A 24,651-nucleotide genomic window follows, 5' to 3' on the forward strand; every position below is an offset into this window, starting at 1 on the left:
AACTCTGAGATCCCTGAGACAAGGTAACTATATCACACCTCTGAGACAACCATATGTGAGACACACAAACACACATATAGGCACACACAGTTGTTCTCTCGGGTAACAGACAGAGATGCATAATGGCTGCTTTGCTCAGCAGCGTGTGTGTGTGTGTGTTACCTGGCATCAGCCTCACTGTAGTACTCCCGGGCTACTATATCTTCAAACAACTCTCCTCCTGTCACCCTGGGAAGAGAGAATGAGATCATTATTTAGTGTATTCATGATTCTGGCTGTCATGAAAACTGAAACAGACTTGTCATTTTTTCTATGGACTCAATTACAAAAATCACTGGCAACTTCAACTATTACACCTCGGTAGTATCGACTCTGTACCCCTTTTTGCCATCAGTGCTGCCTTAATTCTGTCAGCTGTACAATCATCATGTGAATATCCAACTCCACCACATACCAGTGGTGTTTTACTGGACCTGGTGACAGTGAACGCCGAAAGTTCAAGAAACGAGTTTGAGATTATATTACATTTTTTAACAGGGTGTGTTATCCTGTTGGAAGCAGCCATCAGAGGATGGACACATTGTGGTCATAAATGGATAAATTGTTTAGCAAAGATACTTAGCTGTGTTTCGCATTTATATCAGTTGATACTCGGGGGCCTTGCTGATGCTGCTCAAGGGATAGCTTCTCTTTTTCGGACCATTCTCTGTAAACCCAATAGATGGTTTTGTGGCAAGATCTCAGCAGTTTCTGAAATTCTAAGATCAATAACTGTGCCATGTTGAAAGCCACTTGAATCATCTTTCAGACCTTTGCATTAACAAGCAGCTGAACAATCCGAGAAGCTTCTTCAGAACTGAAGAAGCTTCTCGGATGAGAGGTGAAACGTCTTCAAGCAACTTAAAGAAGTCCAGACGCTTTTCTTTGAAAGCTCCTTTGACTACGATGACCTGGATGACTGAGAACCTTCACAGACAGCTGAACAATGCTATACTGGAATGTGGAACGTTCCACACGAAAATAAGAAAAAAAATGTTTGCAAGTAACTCACCAAATTACAGTAACTGACTATTAGCATTCTAAAAATAGGGTGCCATAATAATTCTTTAACATAGTGGACTCTAATATAATTGGGTATTTACAGATATCTTGTTTGAATGTGTTTAACCCTGGATTTTTTCCCCCTCCAGTGGTCATGGCTTTCAGAGTAAAAACTGAGCTTCTTCTATACAGGGTGTTAACATTAATAAGAGATAGTATATAAAAATTGGTATGGTGAAGAGAATTGACAAAATGTGTGAATGAGTATGTGTGTGTGTGTTACTCACAGATCAAACACCAGATAGTGGAAACCCTCTTCTGATATGCTGTCATGGAGTCTTACTGTGGAGGAGCACAAATAAAAAAAAGGAGAGAAAAGTGTGACAGAGAAAAGAAAAATCAGCCAACAGAAACAGACCAGCAGTGTGCAGCGGTGTCAACAAAGTTACAATATAACACTTAAAACGTCTCAGAACATGTTACTAATAATAGATGACTTCTAAGTTTTCATAATAAAGCTGTCAATAGTGATAGCTGTCCTTTGATGAAATCTCGCTTTCCCATAATAAAACCTAAATTATTTTGGAAGTAGCTATATGTCTATGAAATTCTTTACAATACTAAAAATAAATTCAGTAAAATTATAATTCACATCACGGCAATTATGACACCCAGTTACGTCAATTGAAGGTTACTAGAATTAATATTGAATCATGTGTAACTTTGCCAAAACAATGTCAGACTCTGTAGTTGGGACCACATGTTCTCCTTAAATTGCTGGCAGGAGACCTGTTCTTGGTAGGAGAGACGGCATCCATCCCACTTTGGATGGAGCAGCTCTCATTTCTAGAAATCTGGCCAAATTTATTAAACCCCCCAAGTCGTGACTATCCAGAGTTGGGACCAGGAAGCAGAGTTGCACTGTTACACGCCTCTCTGCAGCTTCTCTCCTCCCATTCCCCCCCGAAAATACCATCTCCTTAGAGAGTGTGTCAACTCCCAAACAGAAAAAAACTAACTAAAAACAAACAAAAAATGACTTAAACACAAAAGAATGACAAAGAAAGAACAATACAGTATCCACATTTGCACCAAAGAGTTAAACAGTGAAATGTGGATTAATAAATATTAGGTCTCTCCCTTCCAAGTCTCTGTTGATCATTTATTAACTCGAGTTAACAATTGATTAACAAATTGATTTATTCTGCCTTACAAAACCTGGCTACAGCAGGATGTTTATCTTAGCCTAAATCAATCAACACCCCGAGTCAAATTAACTATCAGAATCCTTGAAGCACAGACCGAGGAGGTGGTGTGGCAGCAATTTTCCACACCAATTCAATTCAATTCAATTCAATTCAATTTTATTTATATAGCGCCAAATCACAACAAAAGTCGCCTCAAGGCGCTTCATAGATACAGAGAAAAACCCAACAATCATATGACCCCCTATGAGCAAGCACTTTGGCGACAGTGGGAAGGAAAAACTCCCTTTTAACAGGAAGAAACCTCCGGCAGAACCAGGCTCAGGGAGGGGCGGCCATCTGCTGCGACCGGTTGGGGTGAGAGAAGGAAGACAGGATAAAAGACATGCTGTGGAAGAGAGACAGAGGTTAATAACAGATATGATTCAATGCAGAGAGGTCTATTAATACATAGTGAGTGAGAAAGGTGACTGGAAAGGAAAAACTCAATGCATCATGGGAATCCCCCGGCAGCCTACGTCTATTGCAGCATAACTAAGGGAGGATTCAGGGTCACCTGGTCCAGCCCTAACTATATGCTTTAGCAAAAAGGAAAGTTTTAAGCCTAATCTTAAAAGTAGAGATAGTTTCTGTCTCCCGAATCCAAACTGGAAGCTGGTTCCACAGAAGAGGGGCCTGAAAACTGAAGGCTCTGCCTCCCATTCTACTTTTAAATACTCTAGGAACAACAAGTAGGCCTGCAGAGCGAGAGCGAAGTGCTCTAATAGGGTGATATGGTACTACAAGGTCATTAAGATAAGATGGGGCCTGATTATTTAAGACCTTGTATGTGAGGAGCAGGATTTTGAATTCAATTCTGGATTTAACAGGAAGCCAATGAAGGGAAGCCAAAACAGGAGAAATATGCTCTCTCCTTCTAGTCCCTGTCAGTACTCTTGCTGCAGCATTTTGGATTAGCTGAAGGCTTTTCAGTGAGTTTTTTGGACATCCTAATAATAATGAATTACAGTAGTCCAGCCTGGAAGTAATAAATGCATGAACTAGTTTTTCAGCGTCACTCTGAGACAGGATATTTCTAATTTTAGAGATGTTGCGCAAATGGAAGAAAGCAGTCTTACATATTTGTTTAATATGTGCGTTGAAGGACATGTCCTGGTCAAAAATGACTCCAAGGTTCCTCACAGCGTTACTGGAGGCCAAGGTAATGCCATCCAGAGTATGAATCTGGTTAGATACCATATTTCTAAGATTTTCAGGGCCGAGTACAATAACCTCAGTTTTATCTGAATTAAGAAGCAGAAAGTTAGCGGCCATCCAGGTCTTTATGTCTTTAAGACATTCCTGCAGTTTAACTAATTGGTGTGTGTTATCTGGCTTCATGGACAGATAGAGCTGGGTGTCATCTGCATAGCAGTGAAAATGTATGCTATGTCTTCTAATGATGCTGCCTAAGGGAAGCATGTATAATGTAAACAGAATTGGTCCTAGCACTGAACCCTGTGGAACTCCATAATTAACCTCAGTGGGTGAAGAGGACTCTCCATTTACATGCACAAATTGGAGTCTATTAGATAGATATGATACAAACCACTGCAGTGCAGTGCCTGTAATACCTACAGCATGTTCTAATCGCTCTAATAGGATATTATGGTCGACAGTATCGAACGCTGCACTGAGGTCTAGCAGGACAAGCACAGAGATGAGTCCACTGTCAGAGGCCATAAGAAGATCATTTGTAACCTTCACTAAAGCTGTTTCTGTGCTGTGATGAGCTCTGAAACCTGACTGAAACTCTTCAAATAAACCATTCCTCTGCAGATGATCTGTTAGCTGTTTGACAACTACTCTTTCAAGGATTTTTGATATGAAAGGAAGGTTGGCGATTGGCCTATAATTAGCTAAGACTGCTGGGTCTAGAGATGGCTTTTTGAGTAAAGGTTTAACCACAGCCAGCTTGAAGGCCTGTGGTACATAGCCGACCATTAGAGATAGGTTGATCATATTTAAGATCGAAGAATTAATCAATGGCAGGACTTCTTTGAGCAGTTTTGTAGGAATGGGGTCTAAAAGATACGTTGATGGTTTGGAGGAAGTAATTATTGAAGTTAACTCAGAAAGATCAATTGGAGAAAAAGAGTCTAACTTAACATCAATGGTACTAAGAGTAGCTGTAGATAATATTACATCTGTGGGATGATTACTGGTAATTTTTTCTCTAATGATAAAAATTTTATTTGTGAAGAAGTTCATGAAGTCATTACTAGTTAACGTTAAAGGGATGGTTGGCTCAACAGAGCTCTGACTCTTTGTCAGCCTGGCTACAGTGCTGAAGAGAAACCTGGGGTTGTTCTTATTTTCTTCAATCAGTGATGAATAGTAAGATGTTCTGGCTTTGCGGAGGGCTTTCTTATAAAGCAGCAAACTATTTCTCCAGGCTAAATGATGATCCTCTAAATTTGTGACACGCCATTTCCTCTCCAGATTACGAGTCATCTGCTTTAGGGTACGTGTTTGAGAATTATACCACGGAGTCAGGTACTTCTGATTAGAGACCTTAGTTTTCACTGGAGCTACAGTATCCAGAGTCGTACGTAGTGAGGAGGTGAAATTATTAACAAGATAATCAACCTCTGTTGGGGTAGCGTTCAGATAGCTGCTCTGCTCTGTGTTGGTACAGGGCATTGAAGATGATAACAGTGGGTGGATTATATTCTTAAACTTAGTTACAGCGCTTTCAGAAAGACATCTACTTTGATAAAATCTACTCTCCACCGCTGTGTAATCAATTATTGTAAATGTAAATGTTATCAGGAAATGATCAGACAGGAGAGGGTTTTCAGGAAACACTGTTAAATGTTCAGTTTCTATGCCATATGTTAAAACAAGATCTAGAGTGTGATTAAAGTGGTGGGTGGGTTCTTTTACATTTTGAGAGAAGCCAATTGAGTCTAATAACAGACTAAATGCCATGTTGAGGCTGTCATTTTTAGCATCTACATGGATGTTAAAATCACCCACAATAATTATTTTATTTGAGCTCAGAACTAGATTAGATATAAAGTCTGAGAAATCAGACAGAAACTCTGTGTAAGGCCCAGGTGGACGATAGATGATAACAAGTAAGACTGGTTTCTGAGTTTCACAGCTGGGGTGGACAATGTTAAGCATCAGGCTTTCAAATGAATTAAAAGTCTGTCTTGGTCTTTCATTAATTAATAGGCTGGTGTGAAAAATTGCTGCCACACCGCCCCCTCGGCCTGTGCTTCGAGGTTTCTGGTAGTTAGAATGACTCGGGGGTGTTGATTCATTTAAACTAACATAATCATCCTGCTGCAACCAGGTTTCTGTAAGGCAGAGTAAATCAATTTGTTGATCAATTATTAAGTCATGTACTAACAGAGACTTGGAGGAGAGAGACCTAATATTTAATAATCCACATTTCACTGTTTTACTCTTTGGTTCAGATGTGGATACTGTATTGTTCTTTCTTTTTGATTGTTTATGTTTAAGTTATTAATCAACCAGAGACCAAGACAGACTCATCTCTGTGCTTGTCCTGCTAGACCTCAGTGCTGCGTTCGATACTGTTGACCATAATATCCTATTAGATCGATTAGAGCATGCTGCAAATACTACAGGTACTGCGCTGCAGTGGTTTGTATCATATCTATCTAACAGACTCCAATTTGTTCATGTAAATGGAGAGTCTTCTTCACACACTAAGGTTAATTATGGAGTTCCACAGGGTTCAGAGCTAGGACTAATTCTGTTTACACTATACATGCTTCTCTTAGGCAGTATCATCAGAAGGGATAGTATACATTTTCACTGCTATGCAGATGACACACAACTTTATCTATCAATGAAGTCAGATAACACACACCAATTATTTTAAACTGCAGGAATGTCTTAAAGACATACATACCTGGATGTCCTCAATTTTTTGCTTTTAAATTCAGATAAAACTGAGGTTATTTTACTCAGCCCTGAAAATCTTAGAAATATGGTATGTAACCAGATACTTACTCTGGATGGCATTACCTTGGCCTCCAGTAACACTGTGAGGAACTCTGGAGTCATTTTTGACCAGGACATGTCCTTCAATGCACATATTAAACAAATATGTAGGACTGCTTTCTTCCATTTGCGCAATATCTCTAAAATTAGAAATATCCTGTCTCAGAGTGACGCTGAAAAACTAGTTCATACATTTATTACCTCTAGGCTGGACTACTGTAATTCATTATTATCAGGATGTCCTAAAAACTTCCTGAAAAGCCTTCAGTTAATCCAAAATGCTGCAGCAAGAGTACTGACAGGGACTAAAAATAGAGAGCATATTTCTCCTATATTGGCTTCCCTTCATTGGCTCCCTGTTAAATCCAGAATTGAATTCACAATCCTGCTCCTCACATACAAGGTCTTAAATAGTCAGTCCCCATCCATCCATCATCCATCTTCATCCGCTTTATCCGAGGCCGGGTCGCGGGGGCAGCAGCCTAAGCAGAGAGGCCCAGACCTCCCTTTCCCCAGCCACCTCCTCCAGCTTATCCGGGGGAACACCAAGGCGTTCCCAGGCCAGCCGAGAGATATAATCTCTCCAGCATGTCCTGGGTCTGCACCAGGGCCTCCTCCCGGTGGGACATGCCCGGAACACCTCACCCAGGAGGCGCCCAGGAGGCATCCTTGTCAGATGCCCGAACCACCTCAGCTGGCTCCTTTCGATGTGGAGCAGCAGCGGCTCTACTCTGAACCCCTCCCGGATGGCCGAACTTCTCACCCTATCTCTAAGGGAGAGGCCAGCCACCCTTCGGAGGAAGCTCATTTCTGCCGCTTGTATCCGCGATCTCATTCTTTCGGTCACTACCCACAGCTCGTGGCCATAGGTGAGGGTAGGGACGTAGATCGACCGGTAAATTGAGAGCTTCGCTTTTACACTCAGCTCCCTCTTCACCACGACGGACCGGTGCAGCGTCCGCATCACTGCAGCTGCAGTCAGTCCCCATCTTATCTTAATGACCTTGTAGCACCATATCACCCCATTAGAGCAGCTCACTCTCACACTGCAGGTTTACTTGTTGTTCCTAGAGTATTTAAAAGTAGAATGGGAGGGAGAGCCTTCAGTTTTCAAGCCCCTCTTCTATGGAACCAGCTTCCAGTTTGGATTCGAGAGACAGACACTATCTCTACTTTTAAGATTAGGCTTAAAACTTTCCTTTTTGCTAAAGCATATAGTTAGGGCTGGATCAGATGACCCTGAATCCTCCCTTGGTTATGCTGCAATAGGCGTAGGCTGCTGGTGGTTTCCCATGATGCACTGAGTATTTCTTCTTCAGTCACCTTTCTCACTCACTATGGCCTCAATAGACCTCTCTGCATAGAATCATACTTTTATCCTGTCTTCATTCACTCTCCTCAACCAGTCACGGCAGATGACCACCCCTTCTCTGAGCCTGGTTCTGCCGGAGGTTTCTTCCTGTTAAAAGGGAGTTTTTCCTTCCCATTGTCACCAAAGTGCTTGCTCATAGAGGGTTATATGAGGGTTTTTCTCTGTATGTATTATTGTAGGGTCTACCTTACAATATAAAGCGCCTTGAGGGAACTGTTGTTGTGATTTGGCGCTGTATAAATGAAACTGAATTGAACTGAATACACTAAATACAAAATACAGTAAGTCTCATTAGCAAAACTGGCTGCTGTCATTAGTTAAGTTAATTGAACACAGTATATGTGTCAGGGTCCCTGGGTCTGAGCGACCCAGGGACCCTGAGCAGTTATGGACTAATATTATAATGTATGTATTTTGTATTGCTGTCCCTCGTTCTCCCTGCTTGTAGACATATGTGCATGTAGGTGTGTGTGGGTGTGGCCCTGGCAGGTGATTGGCCACACCTGAAGACCTTGACACACCTGCAGCTGATCAGGCCTGTCGGAGGAGCTACTTGAGAGTGTGATGGAGCTCTCTCCGACGCTGGATCATTGCGTGGCTTCACGTCAGTCTCTCGACCAGTTCCTAGTTTGAGTCTGCTGCATTATTGTGTGTCTGACGGCTTCCTCTCTCTTATGTCCCCAGGAGTTACGGGGAGACGAGAGGACAGCGAGCACAGGGGTGCTCATCACAGAAAAGCGGAGACAGGAGCACTAGCACTGGGAAGAGGACACGTCACGGGAGTCGGGAGAGCACGGGATTTATTGTCATGTCTGTCCATCACTGTAAATAAACGCACTGCTTGTACATAGAGCACCGCGCCTGGGTCCTCCTTCCCTACACCCCCACGGTCTGCCACACAGACCGTGACAATATGGATAGCACATCATCACTGTTTTAACATCTGCATTTATGAGAAAACAGAATAGCTGGCTTGCTTTCACTTTTAGCCTTTGCTAAACTGTTACTGTTAGAAAGTATTACTACACTGTTTCAATATTAGGAAATTAGAAGAGTTTGACTTATATTATATATTATTGTCTTGATTTCAAAGCAACGGGATCAAAGACCTAACGCCATTGTTGCTCTCAAACTTTCAAATAGCAAATACATCTCAGAAAACTAAAAAGAAATTATTAGAGAAATATGAAACAACAGCACTGAAGGGAAGAAAGTGCATGTGTCTATAAATGTGAAAACAAAGGAGGAGAGACCACTTCTTTCAGAGGTTTAATGAGAGGGGTGTAAAGGTTTAGAGAGCGGGTGTACGGCTAGTGTATCTTTTTGATGACTCAGCTGCAAGAGCACACAGATGCAGCATAATCATTACATACCGTACTAGAACACATACACACACACACACACACACACACACTTGGTTTCGTGGTCTCTCCTCCTTTCTCTCTCGTAACTGTGTCTAGAACATGAATATCCCTAGCAGAAATCAGTAGAGACCTGAAAAGACCTGTTTTAATTTGCACAATGTGTGTGTGTGTGTGTGTGTGTGTGTGTGTGTGTGTGTGTGTGTGTGTGTGTGTGTGTGTGTGTGTGTGTGTGTGTGTGTGTATTCCGAGATTTAGGACACAGCTCACCGATGTTGGGGTGCTTCAATAAACGACAAATCCTCGCCTCTCTCTCCAGCTTTTGATGATCTAAAAGAAAAATAGAGGAGACACAAACACAGAGATGGGTTATTTTAATGCTCCTCATGATTCCCTCCTGTGATTGGCTTTATAAATAATAGAACGTGAAGTTGGATGCAACTTAGTTTTGACTCAGTGGAGGACACATTGCAGTATTTGGTTGTCAGTGTGTGTTGTGTCTGTCTGTGTGTGTGCGCTGGCGTGGTGTCAGCCGGCTCTTTTCCTTATCAGAACTGAAATGCTTGACAAAAATAATGTGACCTGATATGTGCTTGGTAATATGCCACAAACAGGCAGGCGGCAGTGAACAACAAACACAGTGAACGGCCACAGAGGATTCATATTGACCTCTCGCGTCAGGCTCAGCATAAGCTCCTGCAATGTACTTTTAGGTCCTCTTTGGTGCCCTGAGGGAAATCTGAAATCTGTATTCCCAAAATATACACTGTGCTGCAGTTTTGCAGATGTAGCATACAATAGATTTATACAGTAATCCTTTTGAATGTTTAAAAGAAAATCTCAAACCGTTTTTTCTTCATGTTTTTAATTAAAATTTGTGTTAAACAATTAATCTGGATAGAATATGTTAAAATTATTTATTTTCTACCCCCTTTTTTCAGACAAAGGGTATTTTGAAATAATATATAATCGGTAATACAAAAACAGCTATGTAATTCTGTATTACACCAATGGTGAGATTTAATCAGAAACTTTATGATATTTGTAGATTTCTACATCACTGTAATGAAGTGCTTTAGGTTACAATGAACTGTGACTTTTTTTTCCACACACACAGCAATATTATGCATACCATAAAACGATTTCACTCATATTCCGAAACCTTAAAGAAGTATATGCTCTACGGCAGTGACTATAATGTGCCACCTAAATACAACATCAGCTTTTGGTGAGCTTGTTTTAATAGTGGACCCTTAACTGATGCTGGGAGAACATGTACATGCTTCTTTACATGAAATCCACCAAATTTTATGAGGGGGAAAAAAGACGTTTTTTGGGAAGCAAAGAATAGAACAGCAGCAGGTATTAGATACTGCAATCTAACTGTACTGCAACAAAAATCCCAGACAGGAAATATGGCAACCCAGACAGCATAACATATCTCTCCTCATTGAAGCTCAGACTGATTTTATCTGACTTAGCAAACATGAAGTGACACTCAAATCTCTCTGTCAGAAGAAACCCAATGTCCAGTGACTCTGATTCAGAATAAGTGAGTCATTGCAATGAGTAAGACAATCCGGTGCTGAGGCGACCCATTTCAGCTTTGCCTCAGGACAGGAGGGAGAGAGAGAGAGAGCAGGAGGTTCTACATTTTTCCAAAATAAAATAGGACGCCTATTTTTCACTCTCATCTGCCTCCTTCTTCTTCTCTTCTTGGTGCTATGGAAACTGTGGGCTCAGTGCAGCACAGAAGCAAGACCAGCAAAGAACACTAGGCTGCTTGTTCTCATTATAGGTCCAGGTATCTGTTTGTTTTGTGTCAGCGTAATGCACCTATAGGAAAACAATAGGCAAGCACAACAACAAAGCTAGTGCGCTTTAAATGAGACTGACCTTGGTGTGCACTCAAATATGCAGCAAAATGCCAGTATAAAAAAACATATTATGACAGAAAAGTACTTATCTCCAAAGAAAGGTGACAAAGATGTTTGTCAGCCCTAGTGACGAAGTTTAATCCAGAATAAAATTGACCTTATATTGCATGAGCAGACAAAACTACAAAAAAAAAAAGAATATTTAAAGGCAAAAGAAGAAGAGATAAAATGATGAAACTACAAAAAGGTCCACAATGAATTGATCTGATTACTGTTGCAAAAAAGCTTTCTCATCCATCAGCCCAAGCATTAACTACCAAGAACAGCCACAATTAACTTCATTAACTTAAAAAATGCTGTTTCTTTTCTTTCAACAGTCATATTGGCTCCAGAGGCGGTGATGAAACTGTGTAAAAACTTCCGAAAGGACTTGCATGCCTTCCTGCATGCAGAATTTCTTGCAGCTCTTCTGTGTGGCTCCAAGTCTGCCATAATGCCCCTGAGAACATGCCAATTTCAATTTTGCTGAAGCATACTGCCGGCTGTAGAGACAAGCACAACAGCACAGAAGCCCACAAACAGCGCCAGAAACAAGGGCAGCCTAGCCATTACTGCATGATTAGCAGGATTCTCTGAGCAAGGTCACTAATCTCTCCATCTCTGTCTTTGCCTTATTATGTTGCTGAATGGCACATCCTTTTGTGTCAGTATAACACAAAACACATTCTGTCTTCCCTTTGCCAAAATTGAGAGAATCATTACTCACAAATGTCTAATTTTCACATTTGCATTTTCTGCTACATTAAGTAATTGTTTTTTGTTTAGTTTTTTTATAATACACCTGTGTTTACAGTGCATCACTTAAGTCTACTAGCATCATAGCGTATTTTACACTGGTACAACAGCCAATTTGCTGTTCTTAAGGAATTTAACGGACTACTTTTCATTGTACTTTGCTTTATCAACATTGTTAAATTCCAGTAAAATAAAACAATACCCATAGTTTTAAGTATGTTTGCAGGACTTTTGTTAAAATGATAGTATGCACAATGCATTAATGCCATTATGTAACCATTATATTACAATTAAGACACAATCTAGTGTTATTCTTTGTACACTAAGCAATAAAGTTATCTGACCTAATTATACCATACCTAGTAGCAATACTGAGGACATGGTTTAGGAAAGACTGCAGCACATTTTCAGACCTCAACACAAATACTGTAAGTTTTTTCCCAAGATGAAAAAAAAATAAAACTCTGAAAATGATTTGAACCATTCTTCCATAATGCTCCATAATAGGTGGTCATGTTTGGCTGTGCCAGGGTGGTTGTATTTTTTTATTTTATTTGCAGTATTCATCGACTGTACTCTGTTATATGACAGCCTCACTCCCTTTGTCATCATTTTCCACCTCCACTTTTCTTTCTGTCTCTCTCCTCTCTCTCCCTCCTCCACAGGTAGTCCACCTCCTAGCCGGCTGGACATCTGTTGTCTAGCAACTCACGCACCAATCAGAGCGTCAGGCCTCTCCTCTCCTCTGCAGTGGAACCAGCCTTGAATGCAAATAGCAGATATTGAGAGTTCACGCACAACTTTAAAACTCTGCAGAAATACAGTTAGAGCTACGTATGCTTATTTCCTAACTTAAACACGTCTAGTCTTGTAGATGAGGATGGAAAGTCAGAAATTGAGCTTTACAGATTCTGTAATGCAACAGTTGAGTCTCAAGATGCTTATGTACACAGAAAAAGTGCAGATAGTCTAAGGATTGATGAGTAGTGAACGTTTGTCTGCAAAGGATGCGTTCATTTAGATAATATTTTTTTTTGATAATATTAAAACTGTAGCTTTTTATTGGAAACCTCAGCAGCTACAAGATTAGAGAAAAATGCAACAACAAATACCTTTGTGCAAAAGAGTTTAAACATAACAAAGTTCTGTTCGTTCTGAAAAAGTGATACATGAATTTGTGACTTCCAGATTAGATTATTGTAACTCGCTGTACTCTGGACTCCAACTTGCTCACCTCCAAAGATTACAGCTCGTTCAGAATGCTGCGGCTCGTCTCCTAACCGGAACTAGAAAGTTTGGCTCTATTACTCCAGTGCTCTCTGACTTCCATTGGCTGCCTATTAAATTTCGTATTCATTTTAAAGTTCTGCTGCTTACTTTCAAATGTCTAAACAACCCTGACTATCTCACCGACCTCCTCAGTCTCTATACTCCCAACTGTTCTTTACGATCTTCCGGTCAGTTACTTCTGGCCCAGCCCAGGCACCGTCTGAAGACTAGGGGTGATCGTGCTTTTGCCTCTATAGCACCAAACCTCTGGAATAGTCTTCCTGCTACCATTCGTGCCTCTGACTCCATTCAATCCTTTAAAGCACGCTTGAAAACTTACCTATTCAACCTGGCTTTTTCCGGTTCACTAATTCTCAACGCTCATTAATTGCTGTATCGCTACTCATTTCTCTGAGTTATCATGATCTCTCCCTATCTCTACTTACTAATGCTTTTTGTTTGTTTTCTATACTTTCTCTATTTTACCTTGTTTTAATGACTTACTGTTCAGTGTAATCATTTACCGTTATTTTTACTGTGAAGCACTTTGGTGTACCCCCTGGTTTTAAACGTGCTATATAAATAAAATTGTATTGCATTGTACTGTAGTATGCTGTTGATTTTAGGAGAAAATCAAACCTTAATGTCAAACATCTGCAGTGTTGAGGGACTGCAGACAGTAACTGTAGAATGAGACAGTCCACAAGATTACTTGGTTTTCCTTTGAGAGCTTGTATCTCATTTTTGCAAGCTTCATACAAGTTAACAGGATTGGAGCACAAAAGTGCACGAGCACAGGTGTGACTGCCTGCATTGGCATAACAGCGTGTTTTTATTTTTTAATGCATGAGTAAATCGCATTTTACCCATTCACTCTTCAGACTGTAGCTGCAAAAAAAGCTGACTCTCAAAATGTCTCAAACAATCAGTTATGACTGGCTGAAAAGCCTCACAATACTCAACTCTGCTTGCTCAAGCTTGAGTCCTGCTGTCACAGACACTAGTGAGAGTAATTTTGCTTATGTGGTTAAAACTGAAGCAACTGTGCCAACAAATGTGAATGTGCGGTCAGCTGTTTTCATTCAACCCTGTCTGGACCTTTTTTTGGCTTGATCTGGGCTGACTGTCTCAAAGTGTCCAAGTATGAGTGCTTCTCTGTCTGGCACAATAAAGACCACGATGATTGATAACTTCATTTAAAGTATACAAAAACATACCTATTCTTTTTTGTTCTCTTTTACTTTTATTATTTTAACTGTCATAATTTGTCTTTAATTAGCTGTGGTGTGAGAAAAAAATACAGCTACTTTGTTTGTAATGGCTGAAAAGTAGCCGTGTTCCTCTTCAATACCAAATGCACTTCTTTGTCTCATAAAACAATCCAACAAATTTGTTATATTTTTCCATGACACAGTGCAATAGCCACAAAAAGATTGAAATATCTATTTAAGGTATTTACAACAGAAACAGTATCTTAAAAGTTTGTGGCGAGTATGTATTGCTATAGGTATAGATTTAACCTCCCCAAATGTAGAGTGATGCAAGGAGACTTTCAGTCAGCTCCTTTTCAGTCTACAGAAAAATACTGACTTGTTGTATTAGTCACTTCATAAATCTTAATGTCTTAAATAATCAATTTTCTATCATTAGCATTCCAAGTATGCTGCTCAGATTAGGCCTCCTACACTTTGCACCATTTTAGAACAGATCACAAGTTACTTCTTTCAAAAGTCCATCCATCCATTCGCTTCTCCTTTTCAGGGTCGCGGGGGGCGCTGGAGCGTATCCCAGCTGTCATAGGGCAAGAGGCGGGGTACACCCTGGACAGCTCGCCAGTCTGTCGCAGGGCTAACACACAGAGACAGACAATCATTCGCACTCGCATTCACACCTATGGGCAATTTGGAATTATCAATTAACCTATTCCCACAAAATGCATGTCTTTGGACTGTGGAAGGAAGCTGGAGTACCTGGAGGGAACCCATGCAAACACGGGGAGAACATGCAAACTCAACACAGAAAGACCCCGGCCTGATGCTGTGCGCCAACAGTGCAAACCACGGTGCCACCGTGCTGCCAAGTGAATGTATAAATATGCTAATTTGTTACTAGGGAATGTACAGAAACTCAGCTCTTCAACCTGGAGAAAGTGGGGATTGGCTGATAACCAGTTTGTCTGCTGTGTTGTGCATTTGCTCATTTTCTGTAATCTCCAGGTTTCTATTAGTAAAGGGTATGACTGTAAACCAAAGAGTTATGTGTTCTTTCATTCTGAGTTGTTCTTTCTGTTCCATTACCTGTACACTTCAGTTGCTTGAGTTGTGTATTATTATTCCTTACGTTAAATGGACACAATTGCAAGTTGGAAAGAACCAACCGTTAGCAGTAGGTTGCAGTAGGTTGCTGGGGTAAATACGATCGACAGGTTAGCAAGTATCATTTGATGAATTGTTTCCAAAGTGATTAGTAAAAATCCCACTGAACCTACAGTAAAGGCACAAAAACATTTGCAACAGCAAGTCCATCTTCAGTTCACCCAACTGAAGATGGAGGACATTTTAAATAAACTAACAAAGGAAAAAGGGCTAACGTTAAAGTTATCTAAAACTCAGAGCCAGTAGTCTCGGTGTGAGCAAAGAATCAAAACAGTTCTGAGGAAAATAAATGAATAAATGAGTAAGAAAGAAAAAAGGCTAGATGTCAGGTTATCTGGTGAAGACAAAGACTTTTTGCTCTTGCCAAATTTATTTATTATACTTTTGGTTAATAAAAGAGCTGGTATTTTGTCCAGTGTAAATCAGTGTATCACATGACAAGTTCCAGCTGCAGACCCCAGTGAACCTCCACCTCTACCCCACTTTGTTTCTTTCCACTGCTGCTTCTTTCTTTTTCAGTCTGGGTCTGAAGTGTCACATCTGCAACCGCACTGCAGCAGTATAGTGCTCTCTCTGTGAGTGTCTTTATAGTTTGATATCCTGCAAGTCCAACACAAGCAAATTTTGGGACAACATAACACGTCCAAACATTTTTATTAAAAATAAATAAATAAATAAATAAATAAATAAATACATTTTAAAAAGAACAAGGTAAAGAGGTCAGCTTTGAAACTAAAAAGCTAAATAGAGCCATCTTCACTGCAGCAGAAGCAGACTGAGAATATGGCATGAATCTTTAAGTGAAATCATTCTGTGCTTAGTTTTATTATTATTGTTTTTTTTTTTGTTTGTTTTTTACATCCTACAATTTCAATTTCCAAATGATCTAAATGATGAACTATTAATTCTTGATATGTAACATTTCTGTTTTCTGTATAAAGTATGAGGTAATTTTACTTTCATTACATGTAGATCTGTAGTTAATGTTACTACTGACTTCAGTGTTAAGCTACGGTGGCCCCTAGAGACAAAGCACGTACAAACTCCAAAACACTTGCAAACTCCAAAACACTTGCAAACTCCAAAACACTTGCAAACTCCAAAACACATGCAAACTCCAAAACACTTGCAAACTCCAAAACACTTGCAAAATCCAAAACACTTGCAAACTCCAAAACACTTGCAAAATCCAAAACACTTGCAAACCCCAAAACACATGCAAATTCCAAAACACAACGGAAGTGCTCCAGGACGCTAGGGGCAGTGTTGAGCTTTTGTTACCTAGTAACTACACAAGCCAGGAAGTACCAATGACCGGATTTGGGCTGTATCCCAATTCAGGGTCTGCAGCCTTAAAGGCCGCATTTTAAGGCCGTTTACGTCACAGCAACACAACGAAGGCTGTCCCAATTCAAAGGCTGCTCGAAATGCGGCCCTCAAATGCATCCTTAATTTCCCTGAATTTTAAGGATGGGCCCAACATATCCCAGATTTCATAGCGCGGCGGTGGTGTGGATAATTTTGTGTCCACTGTACCATCTGGGAACTCTTCTTGTTTCGTAATAACACAAACACTAAATCCTCCTTCTTTTGTGCTGTTTTGTAGCAGTGTGTACACCTGAGACTGTCACCTGTCTGTCTGTCCTTCACTCTCTCTCTCTGTTTCTTTCTCTCTGATTGTGTAATAAAAGTATGAACATTCATTTATAAGTTACACTTGTGTTTGAATCCTGCAGCTTATCACACATTTGATTTCCATGTGTGACAACTGCAAGTGTCCAGAGTGAGGACAGACTGAGGGACCCACTGCTGCACATCAGCTGTGAGGCTTTGCATCCCTGATGATCCACCAGGACAAACTCAGCAGTGTGTGAGGAAGAGGAGGAGGAAGAGCCAGCAGCAGCTGACAGATGGAGAGAATAGACAGACTGTTCCCTGTTTGTGAAGGACTGCTAGGAAAGTTTAAAATAACTAATTGTCTGTCCTGAATCAGTCTTATTAGGTAATGTTCAAATAATTTTATCCTCCCAGTGTTTTCAGTGTGGGAGAAAGTACTCAGGGCCTTCAAGTTACACACTATGAAAGGCAGCAACAAGTTTAATATTCAGAAACCTAAAGTATGTATCAGCAGCAGAATGGACCTAAAAATAAATGTTTGTTTCAGTTCTATGAAGCTTTGAGTATTTTGCATTAGTAGCACTGCTGTGTTTGTTGCATCACATTGCTGTAATTGTTTATATGCTTTATATATTCTGAGGTAAGTTGATCTATAGTGTTACATCATATTTTATAAGGATGTTATGTGTTTGTATACTTTCTGCCCAGTTTGACCCATTTAGCAGAAGTCAGCCTGTTTAAGGCTCTGATATCTATTCTGTATGACTTAAAGCAGTCATGACATGGTCTGATTTTCTCACCCAATAAAGGAATATTCAATATATCAGTCTACTCTTCATTTTATCAGAAACAGTTATCACAGCTTGTACATTTTCTTTTTATAAATATATGTAAGCAATGAGCCAAATTTAGTAATGCTAACATACTGAAAGAACAACATTTGTCTCTTATATATGATACACCTATATATGCACTGTCAAAGATACTTGTCTTTGAGTGAAGATTTAAGGTGATAAGACATATAAATAACTGCAACTTGAATCTGTACTGAGGCTCAGTATTTGACACAGAGTTCATGTTCACTGCTGTAATAGCTAATAATGATTAATATAATAACTATAATATTGGCCATATTATATTTACATTACCAAAGTGATATGACTTTAGTCTCATGAACAACATTAGCTAATTGTTATTTACTAACTAATCTTAAATGACTGTTCAGTACAGAAATGAAGCCCAAAAATCATGTTTTACTGTCCTGTGGTCTCAGCCTCAGATACTTATCAAATCACACAAAGCTCTTGTAGAAACAAACAAACAAATTAACAAAATATGTTCTCCTTCATTTCTGTCAAACAAAGTTGTATGACACGTTTCCAGCGGTTAGTATCATGGTTGCTAGGCAACCTGGGAAGCGAGACGGAGACTAGACCGTCCCATACAGACAAACTTGCCGTTTATTTTGCAAATCGAGCTCAACACTGCCCCTAGCGTCCTGGAGCACTTCCGTTGTGTTTTGGAATTTGCATGTGTTTTGGAGTTTGCAAGTGTTTTGGATTTTGCAAGTGTTTTGGAGTTTGCAAGTGTTTTGGATTTTGCAAGTGTTTTGGAGTTTGCAAGTGTTTTGGTGTTTGAATGTGTTTTGGATTTTGCAAGTGTTTTGGAATTTGCATGTGTTTTGGAGTTTGCAAGTGTTTTGGTGTTTGCAAGTGTTTTGGATTTTGCAAGTGTTTTGGAATTTGCATGTGTTTTGGAGTTTGCAAGTGTTTTGGATTTTGCAAGTGTTTTGGAGTTTGCAAGTGTTTTGGATTTTGCAAGTGTTTTGGAATTTGCATGTGTTTTGGAGTTTGCAAGTGTTTTGGAGTTTGCAAGTGTTTTGGTGTTTGCAAGTGTTTTGGTGTTTGCAAGTGTTTTGGATTTTGCAAGTGTTTTGGAATTTGCATGTGTTTTGGAGTTTGCAAGTGTTTTGGATTTTGCAAGTGTTTTGGAATTTGCATGTGTTTTGGATTTTGCAAGTGTTTTGGAGTTTGCAAGTGTTTTGGAATTTGCATGTGTTTTGGAGTTTGCAAGTGTTTTGGAGTTTGCATGTGCTTTGTCTCTACTTATCAAATCACACAAAGCTCTTGTAGAAACAAACAAACAAATTAACAAAATATGTTCTCCTTCATTTCTGTCAAACAAAGTTGTATGACACGTTTCCAGCGGTTAGTATCATGGTTGCTAGGCAACCTGGGAAGCGAGACGGAGACTAGACCGTCCCATACAGACAAACTTGCCGTTTATTTTGCAAATCGAGCTCAACACTGCCCCTAGCGTCCTGGAGCACTTCCGTTGTGTTTTGGAATTTGCATGTGTTTTGGAGTTTGCAAGTGTTTTGGAGTTTGCAAGTGTTTTGGAATTTGCAAGTGTTTTGGAGTTTGTACGTGCTTTGTCTCTAGGGGCCACCGTATTAAGCGGTGACTTAATTAACAGTCTAGTATTGACAGTCTGACCTTTATCTCATAGTAAAACCACAGCACTAGTAGCTACATGTAAAGAATGTAGTATCTATTACAAGGGAGGAAAAGAAAAGAAATTACTTATTTAACATTTGGCTCATACGTAGTTTTGGCCTACAAAGAATATTTCCAGTATAGTGTGCCTGTGTAAGAGTGCAAAATGCAAATGAGGAAAAAAAATAATGGAAGGCATCCATGACAATTGTTAAGTTATTTTTTTTTTACATTTTATCCTTCAAAATAAATTCTTGTAGGCACTTTTATGTAAAAAACAAACAAACAAACAAACAAAACTGATATGTGAAAACACATTTTCTGTTTAAAGGTCACTTGAGTGGTCTTTCATCAAATGTGACTCAGACTCCAGTTTTGCATGGTGACCCTCCAACTTTATCAGTAGCTGATAGGCCAAGTATAAAAAGCAGCACACTGGCTGACCCGTTTTTTCCAAAGTATAGATTGCCAGTCATCAGGGGAGCTAATATCAAAATATTTTTGGAAGTGGGTTGAACAGAAAATGGCTCCTAAGCTAAAAAAGAACCAATACTAGCTAACTCTAGCTTTGTACCAAAAAAGAGTCATAAATAAGTAGTGATGCAGTTATCGATGATAATATGCCAGTTTCATGCTGCTCACTTTTATTTTATAATGGAAATAACATCCTTAAGACTAATTTCTTATATTTGCAATGATCATTACAAATATCTGGGGAATTTATACATATGTCCTGCCTTACTGGCTAAAAATATTGCTGTTACCAGTATAAAATATGCTAATTCTATATCCCAGTCAACAATAACAAATTCTGATAATCAATTAAAAACTTAGGTAATCAATTAAGTAAAAATTCCAAATTTTGTTGGTTATAGCTCTTTGGATGTTTTGAGTGTTGGTCAGAAAAACGAGCAGCTGAAACCATCCTCTGGAAATGCCAATACATATTCAGTTAACCCTATTAAACAATCAATAGTTTAACCACCAATGACGACAAACGTTTTCTGAAGTCTTAACGTTGATACAGACACAAATGTTCAAACCACACACAAATGTACACACACAGACAGCGACACACCGCAACGGGGTCCTGGAATTGCTCTGCTCCATTTAATTAGGAGTTTTAATTAAAAAGATGTAGTAGAGTGAATGTAACATCCTCTGCTGCCAGCGGCTAAGTAGTCCTCTTCCATACCGTTCCCAGGGATCTAATGAAACCATCCAGGATGCTGAGACACCGTCACCCTCTGTTAGTTTGCAATAGAGGAAGAATTATGAAACTGATAACTCCCTTGCTTTCTCTTCTGAAGAGAAACAAAAGGTGGCTGGTGTCAAGAGATAAAACTGCCCCAAGAGTCTTGTAATATACGGTAATGTCCGCATTTATCTTATACACTGTAATGCAGAGATATACCACACACACATTAGACTGATGTGTAAAAGTGGTTTAATCTGAGCTGCATTTTCTGAAAACACCTCAACAAGGAGAGACTCTCAAAATACTAGTTATAATCACAGACAAAGACCCCATTTTATTGCAGCAATCAAGCCCTACTGTGCTGCACATTCTTTATTTTGATTACAGCTACAGTACTGCGGTAGGAATTGTGTCCTGCAGCTCAGGAGAACTGGCAGCACCAAGGTACCAAAATACACAGTACAAAAGATTCAACTTGAGAATTTAATTTTTGCAACAAGAACAGGAGTAATATAACCTGACCTGTTATTTAAGAAACAGAAAAGCCCCATGGAAAAAAATTATACATTTTATAAAATACAAATTAAACAGAAAAGTTGCAGCTCTCCATTTGCAATGCATGCCATATGATCAAGCTTTGTAAGAAATATATTAGTAAATATAAATACATGAATGGGTGTGCAGGTACATATGTGCAATCTGTGTGAACCATGAAACAGCATAAAAAGATTAGTCAACACTTAAAATTCTTTAATACAACTACCAGACCTAATTTATTCTGCATTTCTCTGCAATGCCTCCAATACACCCACAGAGAACTTGACTGAACCATCCAGTTTTCCAGTTTTTATTAGCTAGGGAAAGCAATAGTTTTAATGTAGAAGAGAAGCAATTTAATGGAGCTACTTTTTTTCTGGGGGAAAAAACACTGGTATGTCTTTTTTTCTAGTTTTAATTTTGGAACAAAGTGCAACAAGTATCTTGTGGGAAAATTGCATTACAAAGTAAAGAACTCGAGTCACTTGGGGAAAACCAAGCCAGGCCATGCACTGCAGACTCTCCAGTTAGACATGCCAGGAGCAGACTGGAGGCATCCTAGTTAGATGTCTGGACCACTTGAACTGCCCTTTCGATGTGGAGGAGCAATTCCTCTACTATGAGACCTTCCACTGACTGAACTCCTCACTCTATCTCCAAGAGTGAGCCCAGAGATGTCAAAATCATCACAGCGAAATGCAAATTGTGTCTGGGTGATAAGTATTTCCAGGCTGTGAAGTGCTCCACTTCAAACTGAAAAAGCACCTGCAAGTTAAGCATGGCTTAACACAACACTGCTGATGAGGCCTACTGAAGACAATAACAATGCAGGACCTATAGCTCAGACGCAGTCATGGCTAGCATTTAGTGTGGCTAAAATTGCCACTTCAAAGGAAACTGCTGGTTAAGTGATGTAGTAGATGCTTCTGCTCAACTGTCTATGCAATGAGGCAGTGTCAATACACTCATGACAGATGTACAGTTTTCTATGCCAAAAGTAGAAAATGCATTTGCAACTTTGCAGCTGTGCTAATCCATCTATGAAGTGACATCATTTTGAACTACAATGCACACTTTTACATGTTTTATTATGAATTTTGTCTTCTAAGATTGTTTAAATATATTTATGTCTGTGACAATCTAATCAATATTCAATTTGTCAATGTTGAAATCATTTGGTACATGGCCGATGACTAAATGGTCATAAATATGTTCAGTGTCACACAACAGCTCTTTGTAGGAAGTAGGACAGTAACAATATGAACCGTACACAGTTTACCTGCAGCAGGAGTTCAGACTAAATATTTTAAGACTCTGAGAAAGTAAGAAAAAAAATTAACATATAAAAGCACAGAGAAAAGGAGGGAGGTAGGCGATGCATTCAAATTTAATCTAATCTGTTTAGATTACCCTTGAATACCCTTGCTTTGTTGCACACATTGTACTGAACATTTTTTTAACCTTAAGTCAAAATTTTGTGATTTTAAAAGAGTGAGAGCTGCATCACTTATTTTTCACTTTCACTGAATGCATACATTGAATTTAATGGACAAAGTTGGTTCACGTTTCACATCTGAAAATCTAGAGCAGACTCTGTGCTGATGACTGCCATCAGTCTAATGTCTATTCATAGTGGTAGGACACATTTGAATAATAAGGTCCATGATATGTGGCAGACGGCTCTGTAAGAAATTTGGCATAATGCATCAAATTAATTTGATAACTTGATGCATTATTATACAGGAAAAAATATTTTCAAAACTAAGACTTAAAGTGGGATCTACAAACACACATTTGCTGTCCAGTGCTTTGTTAATTCGCCAAACAGCTAAACACTCACAAAAAACAGAAAAAAAGAATATTTTCAATACTGAGTGTATGTCAGGGTGTGAGAGCACAAGCAATATATTTTTAGCCTTTGAGTACCCAGTGAGTCATGTGATCCCCTTCTTCTGACTGATCCCTCCTTCCTTTCCTTCTCTCCTGTGTGCATATCTGTGTATCTTAACCACAGTCCTCTCCCCTTTCTCTCTGTTTTTAGTCCTACAGACCTATTGATTAATTTCTTTTTTATTATTATGATTATTTTTGCCAAATGGCTCAGCTGTCTCCTTATTGTCGTCTCCTCACATATAGTACAGACTTTCGTCAAACATGTGCCAGGTGAAAGAAGATAGAAGAAGATAAACCACCATCTCTAATTTGCTGAAAATGATTTCCAGATTCACAGCCCATCTCCTTATCACCATGCCATGCTCAAAACAATGCAATGAGCATACTGGGGTATCAATCAATACTTAAAATTTTTCTAAAATTTCTATATCAACAAAGCTGAAAGCACACAACCCCTGATTAGCTTGAGTGCCAAATTCTGTATTTTTTAAAGATACCAACCAATTGCATTGGTATTAATGAGTACCAATTCTCACTAAATCAATTGGTTTCAAATTTTAAAACATCTGAGTTAGAGGAAGAAAGACAGCGAGACAGTGTGATGTCACTCCTACAACATTTTCAAATACAATGATGGTGGTGTCAGCAAGGAGACAAAAGTAATCTCAGGGGTGGTTACACTTTTCAAACTGCAATGCAGACGACACACTCTGCAACATAGCATTTTTGTACTGGCTACAGTAACACTTCTTTTAAAATCACCATGCTGTGCACATTTAAAGAACACGTTTTGTGAGATTGTATGTATGAAAAAATAGTATGTAATCACAACCAATAATAGTATAACATTACTATTTAGTACAGTCGTTCACAAACTGTCACATGACAGACATTGTCAGTGACCAAGGCAGTGTGTAAATGGTTGTAGATACATAACAAAATATATCAACTGGGAAGTATGGACTTATTTTGTAATATATAATTTATTGTTTTAAAACAAGAATATGATAATTGAGTATCATAACATTTAATGTTTGCAATTTAACTATTAGCAGTTAATTGATAGCACCATTAGCTGTCTGTTAAGTTATGATTAAGGCAGCGGCTAATTGCTATGACTAATAATAAATTAATAACATTAACATGGAGAAATGGGCATCAAAGATTATCAATCCTGCCAGTATGTAGCCTTAATACAATCTCCTGGTAATTTAACAGGATCACATTCTCTTTTTTCTAAAAACTGTCATGTTTCTCTGAAAGTACCAGAACGAAGGTGAGAAAAGTCTGCACCAAGTAGAAACAAAGGCAGTCTACCTTTCCAACTCTGTTTGATCAGCAATGACAATACGTTTGGGGGTTTTTGCACTACCTAAAAGAATCTTAAAATTTGTTTGTTTGTATTATGCTAATCTATATATTTTTTAACCAACTTTTATTTTAATTTTTTTGGCATTTTTCCTCTGTGATATCAAAACTGGCATTGAATATTAAGTATTTACTTGGATATCAGTATCGACAACCCAAGAGCACATCTTTTAAAAATTAAAAGTACAAACCAACACAACTAGGCAAGCTTTTAGCTATGAGAAATACAGA

The 24,651-nt window shown here is 39.1% G+C and overlaps 1 protein-coding gene across 10 annotated transcripts in view; it reads right to left on the reverse strand.

The window, feature by feature from the left end:
* Nucleotides 1-24,651, reverse strand: part of camk2d2 (calcium/calmodulin-dependent protein kinase (CaM kinase) II delta 2) — a 54,446-nt gene that overhangs the window by 21,849 nt on the left and 7,946 nt on the right. For all 10 annotated transcript variants that reach the window (XM_084931249.1, XM_084931254.1, XM_084931250.1 and 7 more), the window contains exons 3-5: nucleotides 9,267-9,326; nucleotides 1,329-1,383; nucleotides 163-228 (exon numbers count right to left, since the gene is read on the reverse strand). In XM_084931249.1, the coding sequence (XP_084787375.1) occupies nucleotides 163-228; nucleotides 1,329-1,383; nucleotides 9,267-9,326 (181 nt within the window). The remainder of the gene's footprint in view (nucleotides 1-162; nucleotides 229-1,328; nucleotides 1,384-9,266; nucleotides 9,327-24,651) is intronic.

This window comes from Perissodus microlepis, chromosome 6 (assembly GCF_051167445.1).
Source record: "Perissodus microlepis isolate ML-2025 ecotype Zambia chromosome 6, ASM5116744v1, whole genome shotgun sequence".
NCBI lineage: Eukaryota > Metazoa > Chordata > Actinopteri > Cichliformes > Cichlidae > Perissodus > Perissodus microlepis.